General features: G+C 33.8%; 1 protein-coding gene across 1 annotated transcript in view; it reads right to left on the bottom strand.

Moving 5' to 3' along the window:
• DACH1 (dachshund family transcription factor 1) overlaps window positions 1-12,005 on the bottom strand; it is a 397,595-nt gene that overhangs the window by 48,607 nt on the left and 336,983 nt on the right. Inside the window, exon 7 of the mRNA XM_019738175.2 lies at window positions 19-170. Within this exon, the coding sequence (XP_019593734.2) occupies window positions 19-170 (152 nt within the window). The remainder of the gene's footprint in view (window positions 1-18; window positions 171-12,005) is intronic.

Genomic DNA, 12,005 nt, shown 5'->3' on the forward strand with positions numbered 1-12,005 from the left:
GATTGCAAACAGGCCTACCTGTATGTTAGTCAGAAGGGTCTCTATGGAAGACAATCCATCAGGAAACAGAAAAGGCGATGGAAAACCTGGAGGAAGTGGTTGTCCATGCCCAGTTAGAGAAAGTTTGTCAAGGCTGTCTCTCGCAGTTGGTGTGGAAAGCGGGGTCTCATCTGTATGTGATTGAAACAAAAATATAGAACAAGTTACGCTTGTCTGTTTTTATTAGACCTCAGTAATGGCTTCCCTAGTGGTTTCCAGAACATTTATTGCAAATTGGTTCCTGCTATCAGGAGAAAATGCTTTCTGCTGAATTTTCTTTAATGAAAAAGCTGTGGAGATACAACAAGATAACATTAATGAGTAACTTTATAAGCCTTTTAAATGCAGTCTCTAATGAGACTGAGTTTACAGTGCCATAGAATCTTTTTAAAACAAATATTATCTCAATATAGTTGTGATAATATATTCAGGCTGACTTTATGGGCACCTTCCCAATTATCTCATTTTAGTTTGTTCTGTTTGGACTGACAATGGAATCTTTCTAGAGCTTCATATAAGAGTAATTCTTTGCATATTAGTATGTTTCTTTCTCAATTAACCTTTCCTTTATAGAAATGATTTGTTCAAATATATTCTTAAAGAATCTACAAAAGAATATACCATTAAAATCTTTCATTGCACAATTTAAAAAGAAAACTGAAATCAAATATATTCTTTCTATATTATAACTGAATTCTTCAATATTATTAAAACTAAGGTCTAATTCTTTTGACCTTGAATGCCTTTTCTTCATGTTGAAAAACTACCTTTTATATAAATGAAAAAGGGGTCTAGAGAAAGGGTAACAAAATGCAATTTCCATAACAGTATTTAAGAAAACAAATATGAAACCCTCTAAGGTAAGTTAGTTCTTACTTTGTTTATTGAATATTCTTCAACATTTTAAGTAATTTAGAGTAATGCCCCAATATGTATTTTTTTATTCTCACAGTGAAATCTTTTTATCCAATTCTTTATTATTTAAACATTTTTACACTCTCATTTGAAATAGATACAAGTTATGGCTTATTTTAGTTTATTACGCCACAGAGAAAATTTTATTCATGGCAGAATTCTCAACTTTACAAATATTTTCATATTTCACCTCAGGAAAATTAATCAGAACAATGTATTTGCATAGTCCTGATAGTATCTCTCAATTTTGCAAGTGAAGAAAAACTTCAGCACACTTGCCTTTATGCTTATAATTTGATTCCTCTGTTCTCTTCAATCATTCTTACATTTTTCATTGCAACACCTAAACACACAACACGTTTTCCAATTACTCTCTCTAGGACAGAAATACTATGGAAGTTGCCACACTTTTCTGTCTCTAACTAATGTCAGAACAAGTTAAATTCATCTCCCTCACCTTTCCACATTTCTAGTTAATGAACCAAAAGGGAAGAAAGGTGGGGAGGAGAGTAATGGACACAAAGCCTTCTATTTACAGCACTCCTCTCACACTCACTCACTCACTCAGTCACTCAGTCTTCTGCAGTTTCTCTCTACTAGCTCCTCCTCTGTTAAGTAACTGACAGATGATCTGAGGCAGCAGGTACTAGAAGAAGAAATGGAGCAAGCAGCTAAAGTAGGACTCATTGTGTCCTTATTTTGTTTTCCATTGCACTTGTCAATGGGGTTAAAGAAAGACGGCAGAGCAGGGGTAGGGCTACGGCCTGGCTAATGTGATCAAGGTGATCTTGGACACCATTTACCTTGTGTCATAAATTACTCCTCCAGACTAAGGCTGCTAGTGTTTTCTCATAATTGCTCTGAAAAGACACTTGCTAAACATCTATGTGCATGTGAAATTGTTTAAGAATAAAGAGCAATATTTTTTGATCAGCATCACCTTAGCTGTCACATGCTAAAGAAAATGTGGCTTAATAGATCATGAGGATAATAATTGCTTGTCTCTTGAAGAAAGACATAGAACCAGATGACCACCTGAGCTTGCTTTCAGCTTTAGAGTCTGTGACGCCACAATTCTTAAAGGTTGTCCTTGAAATAAAGCATCATATGTATGTGTGCAATGACACACACATACACACATGTTTAAATAGCAGTTCCATTATCCCCATGACTATTTGATTTAGCTTCAATATATTTATGCTTGACTATGTTTGATTGTTTTGGGAATTAATTCATGAAATCATTCAATATACATTTTTTAGCCAATGTTTCTGTAACATAAACAATGTGGTGGACACTGGGGATAGAAGACTGAAAAAAAACAAAATCGACAAGCTTCAAGAAACATTGCTAGATTAGAGTGACCTATGGCAGTTAAGTAGCTAATTGTAGTTAGTAAAACATTTTGTCTTCCATCCTTAATCTCTTTTTCCAAATATAGGATTAAAATTGCTCCATGTATATGTGAATTGTGTTTGTGCATGTGTGTGTGTTTGCATGTACATGTGCCATTTTTTCTGTAGTAGCTTCAATGGAATGCCCTTCTTGGTCCTCATGGTTTCAGCTGTATGTGAATATATTATCATTTGGTATAGATTTACTTGATTAGATGCATGCATTTATCATTTTTCATGATGGAGATACTACATGAGATCATTTTAACTCAATAAATAAATAACAATCAAATTTAGGAAGAATGACGGCTTAAGGAATTTTTAAAAGGGTGAGTCTTAAGATCAATATACATATTTAAAAAGAAAACAAACTAATCAAACATCAAACAAACAAAAAAGAATGTTTGGGGGATCTTCACAACCTTACTACCTGAGAAAAAGTTATCATCCTGTGGCAATTAACATCACAGAAAACCTTATTTAGTCTTCCTACAAAGATAGTAAAATTGGGAACATAGTTCTTCCTTTTGAAATAAATGTGACCTTTGAAATCCTAAACGTTCTCAGACGATTAAAGCCAAAGTTTGAGAGACAAGACAACACTGAAGAAAGTTTTGACATCACGTAATCTCTACTAACTTCAAACAGTAAATGATGATGAAGCACAAATTCACAAAACACCATATTCCAATTTGATATATTTGTACATATTTTCAAGGTTTACCTTAAAAAGAAAGTGGGTTTGTCAAATGCTATGATCTTTAATTATAGTATTTGACAACATAATCTTGTTGTTTTCATTATTTAATATTTTACTTCTAAATAATTTTAAACTTATGGAAAAGTTGTAGGAATCATACAAAGAATTCCTTTATACCCTTATAGGGGGTTGAATTGTAGACCCCCCAAATATATGTCCATGTCTAATCCCTGGAACCTAGTAACATTAATTATTTGGAAAAAAGGGTTTTCACAGATGTAACTAAGTTAAGGATCTTGAGAGGAGGAGAGTATCCTGGGTGAGGATGCACCTTAAATCAAATGGGGAGTGTTTTTAAAGAGCAAGTCAGAGGGAGACCTGAGAGAGACAGAGAGATCCATAGAGATGAGGAGGAGGCAAAGAGAAAGGAGACAGAGATGAGAATTTTGCATCCAGAGCCAAGGAGTGCTGACAGCTGCCAGCCCCTTTGAGGGAGCTTGTCCCTGCTGACACCTTGATTTTAGACTCCTGGTCTCCAGAAATATGAGAAAAACATTTCTGCTGCTTTAAGCCACCAAGGTTATGATCTTCTGTTACACCAGCCCTAGTAAACTACTTCAACTCCTTACCCAAATTCAGCAATTGTTTACTCTTTGCCACTTTTGCTTTTCAATGATCTCTGTCACACACAGAATGTACACAGTATGTATATGTACATATGTTTGAACCATCTTCACCTTTTAATCCTTAAGACTTCACTGCATATTTCATAAGAACACATTCTTCCATTACCACAGTATAAAATCAGCAAGAATCACATACATAGAATAATTATTTAATCAAGAGTCCACATTTCAATTTCATTATCTGTGAGATATTTTAGTGTAAAGAGTTAAATAACAAATCTTTTCATTTACTTGACAAGTACTTGTGGCATATTTTCTCTTGGCACGTAGTAGCCCCTAAGAGGGTCTCTGGTAATTCCTCCCTACTCTTAATTCACATTGTATCTAGAACTTTCCCCTTAGTTTCAGTTAGACTGAACAAACACAATAAAACTAATGTGATGGGATGTCACTTCTAAGATGCAGTTATAAAACGTCTGTAGTTTCCATATCTGTTTTGCTCTCTTTCACTTGTATTTCTTGCCCTGATGGAAGCCAGCTGTCAAGTCGTGAGACAGCCCTGTGGAGGTACACATGACAAAGGACTGAGGCCTGGAGAAAACTATGTCAGTTGGTTTGAAAACAGATTCCGCCTGCCCATTTGAGACTTTAGATGAGGCTGCAGCCCCAGCTGACAGCATGAATACAACCTCATGAGAAACCTTAAACCAGAGGTATCCAGCTAAGTTACACCCAGGAAATGTGAGGTTTTAAATGTTTGATGGTTTAAGCCACTAAGTTTTGGTGTAATTTGTTACACAGTTATAGATAACTAAAACAGTACATAATAGTTTGTTTTGTTTTTCAGTACAATGGGATATATTACAAAAATAACTTAGTGTCCAGTTAATTTCAGCTACTTTGGACATGTTAAAACTGCTTCGGGCTTCAATTTCCTCAATTTTAAAAATAAAACAATCTTTAGTATATAACTCAAATCTATAATTCCACATTCTCTATTATTTCTTATAAAAATTTGTAACAATTATTTAATTCAAGAATTCATCAATATTAACTGGAGAGTGATAATGCATCATCACTGTGGAACCAGAAATGTCAGTACCTTCTTAATCACAAGTTCCAAAGAGTTATGGATAACTAGGTAATATTTGAAAAGGGAGTAATTCACACAAAATTGCAGAGCAAGTTATTGATTACTATGGTTTACAAACTTCATTTTATCAGAATTGTTAAATTATCTTTCTTCATTTTATCAAATTAGAAAATACTTCAACCATGTGTAGGACAGGTACCTTTAACACCTGGAATGGCAAATTAGGTGCAGCAAAGGGTACATCACCCTGAGAATAAAGTAAGCATTTTGAAAACTGCTTAGTTAGGGTACTCTTTTTTCCCTAAGTACTCCATGTCTATGGGGGACTAGAAGTTATGCCAGTTCTCCAAAGAGTTCTTGTTCTTTGTAAACTCCTAAGAGTGATTATTAACTTTAAAGTATTATTGCATTTTAATTTAGTTACAAGAAACTACAGTGGTTTTCTAAAGGAAAATAGAAGTACATATTACAATCTAATTATTTCATCTTTTGACCAGAAAAAAAATTTACCAATTAACATATTAATAATTTATGTAATGAATATAATGACAATTCTAACAACATACAATTAGTTAACATCAGAGTAACAGACAATATAAAGAGAAAGCAGATATGGAAGAGAAGAAAATATTCTTAGAAACCCCAAATCAGTAAAGTATAAAAAATGTAATTTTATTCTTATCGTCATTTAATCCCATGATTCTACTCATATTTTATAAATCACATGTCAATAAATGACTAGCAGTAGGATTGATGCCTCTGTAAGACAAGCTTTTTTTTCCCCTTCAATCTTATCACATATAACAATTTAGCAGGATATCCTAAGGAACAACGTTGTTTAAAAAATAATGGGCCTTTACTTTAAAATGTTTTCTTTCCTGTTAATAAAAGCTAAGTCACTTGTTATAACCAATCCTTTGGTTTGAATTATACATTCTCTTTCAAGTTTGTGTGTTTGTGTGTGTGTGTGCATTGGTCACTGATGTCTTTTATTATATGATAAAACCAAATAGAAAATTACTCACTTTTATAAAACCATATATTCCAAGGGTATTCACATTTATTCATCTTGATGTGAAATAGATAGTAACATTAGTAAAATGGTAAAATCTCCATATTTAATATTTATAAGCGGTCTGGGAGTTTGCGTGATAACACTGTACTTCTATACTACCAAAGTGAAAAAAATATTGACAAAAATTTTGAGTATGGTACTTTCTATACAGAAGTGAATTTTATAAAAATACAGCTTTTTTTTTCATTTTGATAAACACTCATCATGATTGTATAGAAAGATAAACTTATTGGTGCTTTTGTAAACTCATCAACCACATTATTCAACTGGAGTAGAGGTATGAATAACCTAAAAACTTAAGGATTGATGTTTTAAAACAGTTAGAAACTTATATCCAGATACATAACACAGTCTTTTAAACTGAGCTCAATCATAACCTCAATCCTGGTTCATTCCTACTCTAGGAACTCTGAATTTAATTTGGCAATAGAAACTAATATGAAAGCTGAATAACAATCAAACCCAGAATGTAATCATAAATCAGAAAATGGTCACAACATTTTCTTCTTCATAATCTCTTCTCCCAAAATAAGGAATTCCAAATATCACATTCAAATTTGTTTGCTTGACTTTCATGTATCTACTCCAATTCATATAAAACATCCAGAGGTATCGTGAGCTAAAGCTTATTTCCTGTATTTAGTTTTAAGCCCCTTTTCAAATTCTGGGTTTAAAATTACTCCAGAAATTTTTATAAAATTGTCACCATAATGTGACATACCATAATGTGATACAGCTATCACATTAAATGTGATAACTGGTGAAATGGCAAGCAAAACAGCCTAGATTCAGAAGATGCGAGTTTAAGTCTTGACTAAGTAGCAGCAAAAGTAGAGCAAAGAATCCATACCTTTTCTCTATGGAACTCATTTGATTCATTTATTAAGAAGATGATTATAAACTCAAAGAATTACAGTTTAAATCCAATTAGACTATGTATGTGAAACTGCTTTTTACAATATAATATGCTAATAAACATAAATTATTACTCATTAACAAATAACTAAATCTATTAGAAATTTCCTAATGTACATACACTTGGCCTCAATTTGCCATGGAGGGAATCCAGGTCTTGTACCATAATCCTGTGGTTTCCATATCATCTCTCTCTAATGAGGCTTATGATAATGAAGTATCATGTTGATAATAAAATTATTACTATATATTATTACAGTTGCCTTATACAAACTAACCTTGAATTAGTTCAGTGAACAGTTAAAATTAATTATGATAGAAATAACTTGAGAAAGGGCAAAAGAATATGAATTACTGTATTAATTTTTCTTCGGGTAGCAGGACCTAGAGGAAATGGGCAAGTTGACTTACGCAACAAGAAAACAGTACAGATTTTGGAGAAATAAACTGATAAGCACTATAAAACTTAAGAGTTTCCTTGGATATACTTGAAGCAATATTAGAACTTTGAATTTTGAGTTAGGGTGAATGAAGAAAAGATTTAATATGGAAAGGAGATCATTGTAAGTGCCCGTTTGGCAGGATGTTGGAAGTGTGCTCAAAGATACACCAAACTCAAAGAGTTCTGCCTAATTTAATGTATAAAGTATTTATTACACACATACACAGCTTTCACCTTTATCAGTGGTTGCTAACCTTGGGGTAGTTCACCTTTGAGATGATGACAAAAGTTAGGGACCACGCCTTATAAGAAGAAATAGTCTCAGTGCCTTAACACACAGTAAGTATGTAATAATGTCTACTGAAAGAATATGTGAATGAGATGAGGAGAGGCAAACGCTGGAAAAGTGAAAAATGCAGAAATGAGAAGGATCAGTAGTCTCTGCTTACGCTGAGGTCACATCACATTCATGATAGCAAAACTAAAAATATTTTCTATTGGAAAACCACACTATTGATTATAAGGCAATTTCATAGACATTATCTTGGGTTAGGAGGAAGCTCTAGGAAGAAGATTTTAAAAGTGCTTGCATTTATAATTTCAATAATGTTATATGCCAAAAGATTGATTCAAATAGCTCCCAGTGGTTATTTAGAAAAAGGAGAGATTATATTTAGACCATGGAAGTTGAGAGGAGAGAGAAGAAGACAAATAAAATCTTCATGGCAAGATGTATTTGAAATGGCCATTGGATATTCGAAAAATTTTAAACGGGGAGATAAGGGGTTCTATGAGGAAACCATGCAGGATTAATAGCTCAAGGAAAACAGGGACCCTAAACTTTGTATTTGTAAAAGGAAAGCCTATTTTGTACCATTACTCTCAAAAAACAGTGTTTAATTTCTGGCTAGTTTACATTTATATTTCAAAAATCTATGTGTGGAGGAAACTCTAAATTAAGCTGTATATTAATATTTCCAAACTTGGCCTTGACAGCAAACTCATCACTGTATTCAGCAACTGAGAAGATGGAACTAAAGCACACAGACTATCTGTGAATAGATGTTTTTTTTCCCTTCCACCACTTGAAATTTCTTGGCAAAAAGGGAATGGCACAAAACATTAAACACACACACACACACACACACACACACACACACGGACTTATCTTTTAAACATTTGGGGTGGCTTTCACCCCTGCTCGTTTCTTAAGTCATAAGTGTTTATGAAAGAGTTGGTGTGGCTTAGGCTGAAAAGGACCACTTAATTTCTGTCTTTTTCATGACCCTGTAGTTTAACTTCACTGCTGATACTGCAAGCGAATATGGGAAAGCATTTACTGAAAGCTGCATAACAGACGTGGTTATATTTCCTACGTTGATGTTTTGCATATCTGCACAGTAGGGCCATTAAGGGTTGCAAGAGCGCAACGGAAACAATCATAACGTTTGTTTTTAGAGGACTGACTCAGGACATGTACACCAGGCTTTATATAGAAACTGTTTTTGTTTTATTAAGGGACTGTTTGCCTGTTAGTGATAACATCATTAAAAATAAATGAAAGGGGGCTGGTAAAATGCTTCCCAAAAGCAGAAACCTAATTAAAGGTGATATGCCTGCTATGAGGGATTTTTTTTTTTTTTCAGGACTCAAAAATAGAACAAGGTTAGTTCTTTCTTATTTTATAAGGCCCAAAGAAGACCTCACAGTAAAACATTACTTCTGATCTAATTTTCTATTTCTGTGTACTTTAATAATCTACTTTACAGTCTGTGCTTGCCCATGGAAAGTGAACTAGTTTTGTTCCTACAGATAGCTTCTTCATCATAGCATGCTGCATGAAAAAAAAAAATCTGATGGTTCAGCTCAAAAAAAAAAAAATGCACTCTCCTTTTGAGCAAATTGTATAGGTTGTAATATATGCAGTAATAGTCATTGAAATAATGCACACACAAACATTTCATAGTCCTTAAAGACCACTTTTGAGAGCCTGAGTTAATGGTAAAAAACAATTCCAAATCACAGTTTATAATTTCAGAGAAAAAAAAAAAGGAGACCTTTTCATTTTAAGGGGTGGAGTTACTCTAATTTCATGGATGGTGAAAAAAGCAGGAAACTGCATTCCCTTGATAACTCTGCCCTTATTGTGCTGCGACCTTGGCCAATTTACTTAAATTTACATCTGCCAAAAATGAGTTTCTGAAATGTGCTTTGAGAATTTTCGGGGGGCAGGGGAAAGGAGTTGTCACATAAATCTAAGGACTTTTCGAATTAATATTCCTTTGGAAGGAAAGAGAAAATGAGGAGAAACACTGGGCATCCTCATAGGGTGCCATAGTTTGATATCCTGGTCTCTTCTTGTCACCTCTGCACAGCTCTAATTCATTTATAAGTCTCCAAACTGAAAATGAATCTTATTGCTAAATGAATAAAACAGCACAATTCCCAAATTATTCCCCTGAAATATGAAAGAATTTTGGCATTGTAGACTATTTAATCTCTGATTTGCATATGGGTTTTAGACTAAAATTATCATCGAATTATAAAAAGTGTGAAATATCTTGGAAATCATTTGGTATAAACTCTTCATTTTTTTCAGATGAAACAAGCCCAAAAGTGGTTGACCCAATGTTTTTCAAAGCCAAGTCTGCAAATTCTCATTTCTTTTCTTCATTAAAAGTTACTGTCAGTTCAGAGAAAATACAGGGCAAGAACATTTTGAAGGATTCTGAGGATACATATACCTACAAATATACATACATGTATGACCTTTGGAGAAATGTGAAACCTGGAAGGATATTTAATAAATACTAAGGAAGTTCTAGGAGTGATAAATGGTAAAATGATTGTGATTTAAGGGAAAGACTCCTTATCTTTAAGAGATACACACTGAAAACAAACAAAGAAAAAATATTTACAGATTAAATAAAATGTTTTGGATTGGCTTCAAAATAATCTGAGGAGGAGGAATGAATGAATGGGGAGACTCATGACAGAAGGGTGAGCTTGAGATGATCATTGTTACAGGTGAATCACTGATAGATATACAGGAGAGGGGCAGTAACTTTTTCTAATTTTATGTGTGTTTGAAATTTTCTATAATAAAATGTTTTTCACATAAAAACAATGTTACCCAGTAAAATGCCATTAACTCATTCTTCTTTCAAAAAGTCAGAGGCACTGGTATATGATTATCATCATTATCATTATCAAAATAAGTAGCATATATTGAGTGCTTTCTATGTGTTCAAAAGCAATGCTCTAAGCACTTTGCATCCATTAACTCATTTAATCCTCAAAACAATTCTATTAGATTGTGATTAGTAATATACTCATTTTACACATGAGTAGAAAGAGGTAAACTAATGTAGTTAACTTGCTAAGAAAACTGGGCTAGTAAGGAGAGGAGCCAAATTCAAACCTGATTAGCCTTGCTCCAGAGCCGATGACCCTTAAACACCCAACGGGGTAAAATATATATTTTCTATAAACGTTTAAAAAATGTATTGGACAGATGTGTTCAAATGTGTATAAGAAACTTATACTCCAAATAAAGAATATCATTTTATAATTATTTTATTTCAAAGTAGAAGAAAACTTAGACATTACTATTTTACCCCTTGTTCTTAAACAAGGCTTAACTTACTCTTTAAAACCCAGCTAATAGTCAACCTAAGCAACCAAGATTTCCCAAATTTATTACTTCCATACATACTTATGATTATTTATTATTGAAGCAAAGATATCCATCTTAGAACTGAAATTCCAAATTATCTGCATATGGGACTAGAGAATTCCAACCACAATTATAACCGACACTTAATATCCACTAACCCTAAATAGTCCACACTTCTCTTCCTGCAAATGTCCCTACTCTGCATCTTTACCAAATGCCAACCATACTAGCAAGGTCTACATTCTCCTTGTGAAAAATATTTAACCATGGAAGCATCACTTTTTAATTGACATACAATGTATTCCATGAGGTAAAAGAGCAAGGCCTACTTAAAGATTCTTAAAACCAAAGATTATTGTCTAAGAGATCCACTTCAGAAGAAGCAGGTTTCAAGCCTTACCCATATATCAGCCACAATTAAACTCTGGGTATCGCCACAAATTGTCTTCTGTACTTGTTCTAATTTAACTTCTCAATCTCCTCACTGTGTAATCCTAGCCATGAACTTGCCTCACTTTCCACCAGAAGAACTTTATTTAGGTTACTAAATCACCCTTTCTTGGTTTCACACCTCACTCCTCCCGATTCCATCATTGTGCTGTATGGGAGCTCCCACAGTTTTGATTACTACTCTGTTCAGAAGAGCTATCATGCACCAGGCTGCTGGGACACTGCCCTGAGCTTGTTGGTCTCAATAAATTAAACTGTGTAAGTCTGATAATTTACAAAGCATAATGACTCCTTCCAAGACACAGGCATGATATAATAGGTCCCTACACTCCCAACTTTCCTTACCACAGTGTCTTGACACCAGAACTATGGCATGTGAATCTGAAAAGTCTCCTGAGGTGACACCTTCAGCTTCACTGGCTTGAAACATTCATCTTTACCCTCCTATCCATAAAAACCAATTACACTTTACCAGGACTATGTCAAATGATCAAATTCACTGAAAATTATCATCAGACACATTTCTTTACAGATTTGTTCCTTAGCTGTGTTTAACATGAAAAGCTGTGAGGGAAAGAGCCATTCACATGTCCATCTTATTCACCTGTGTAACCTCAATGTCTGGCACATGATATATTCTTATTATTGATTGGTTGAATATATGATGCAATGTATTGCCC

This window comes from Rhinolophus sinicus, linkage group LG04 (genome assembly GCF_036562045.2).
Source record: "Rhinolophus sinicus isolate RSC01 linkage group LG04, ASM3656204v1, whole genome shotgun sequence".
Classification (NCBI taxonomy): domain Eukaryota; kingdom Metazoa; phylum Chordata; class Mammalia; order Chiroptera; family Rhinolophidae; genus Rhinolophus; species Rhinolophus sinicus.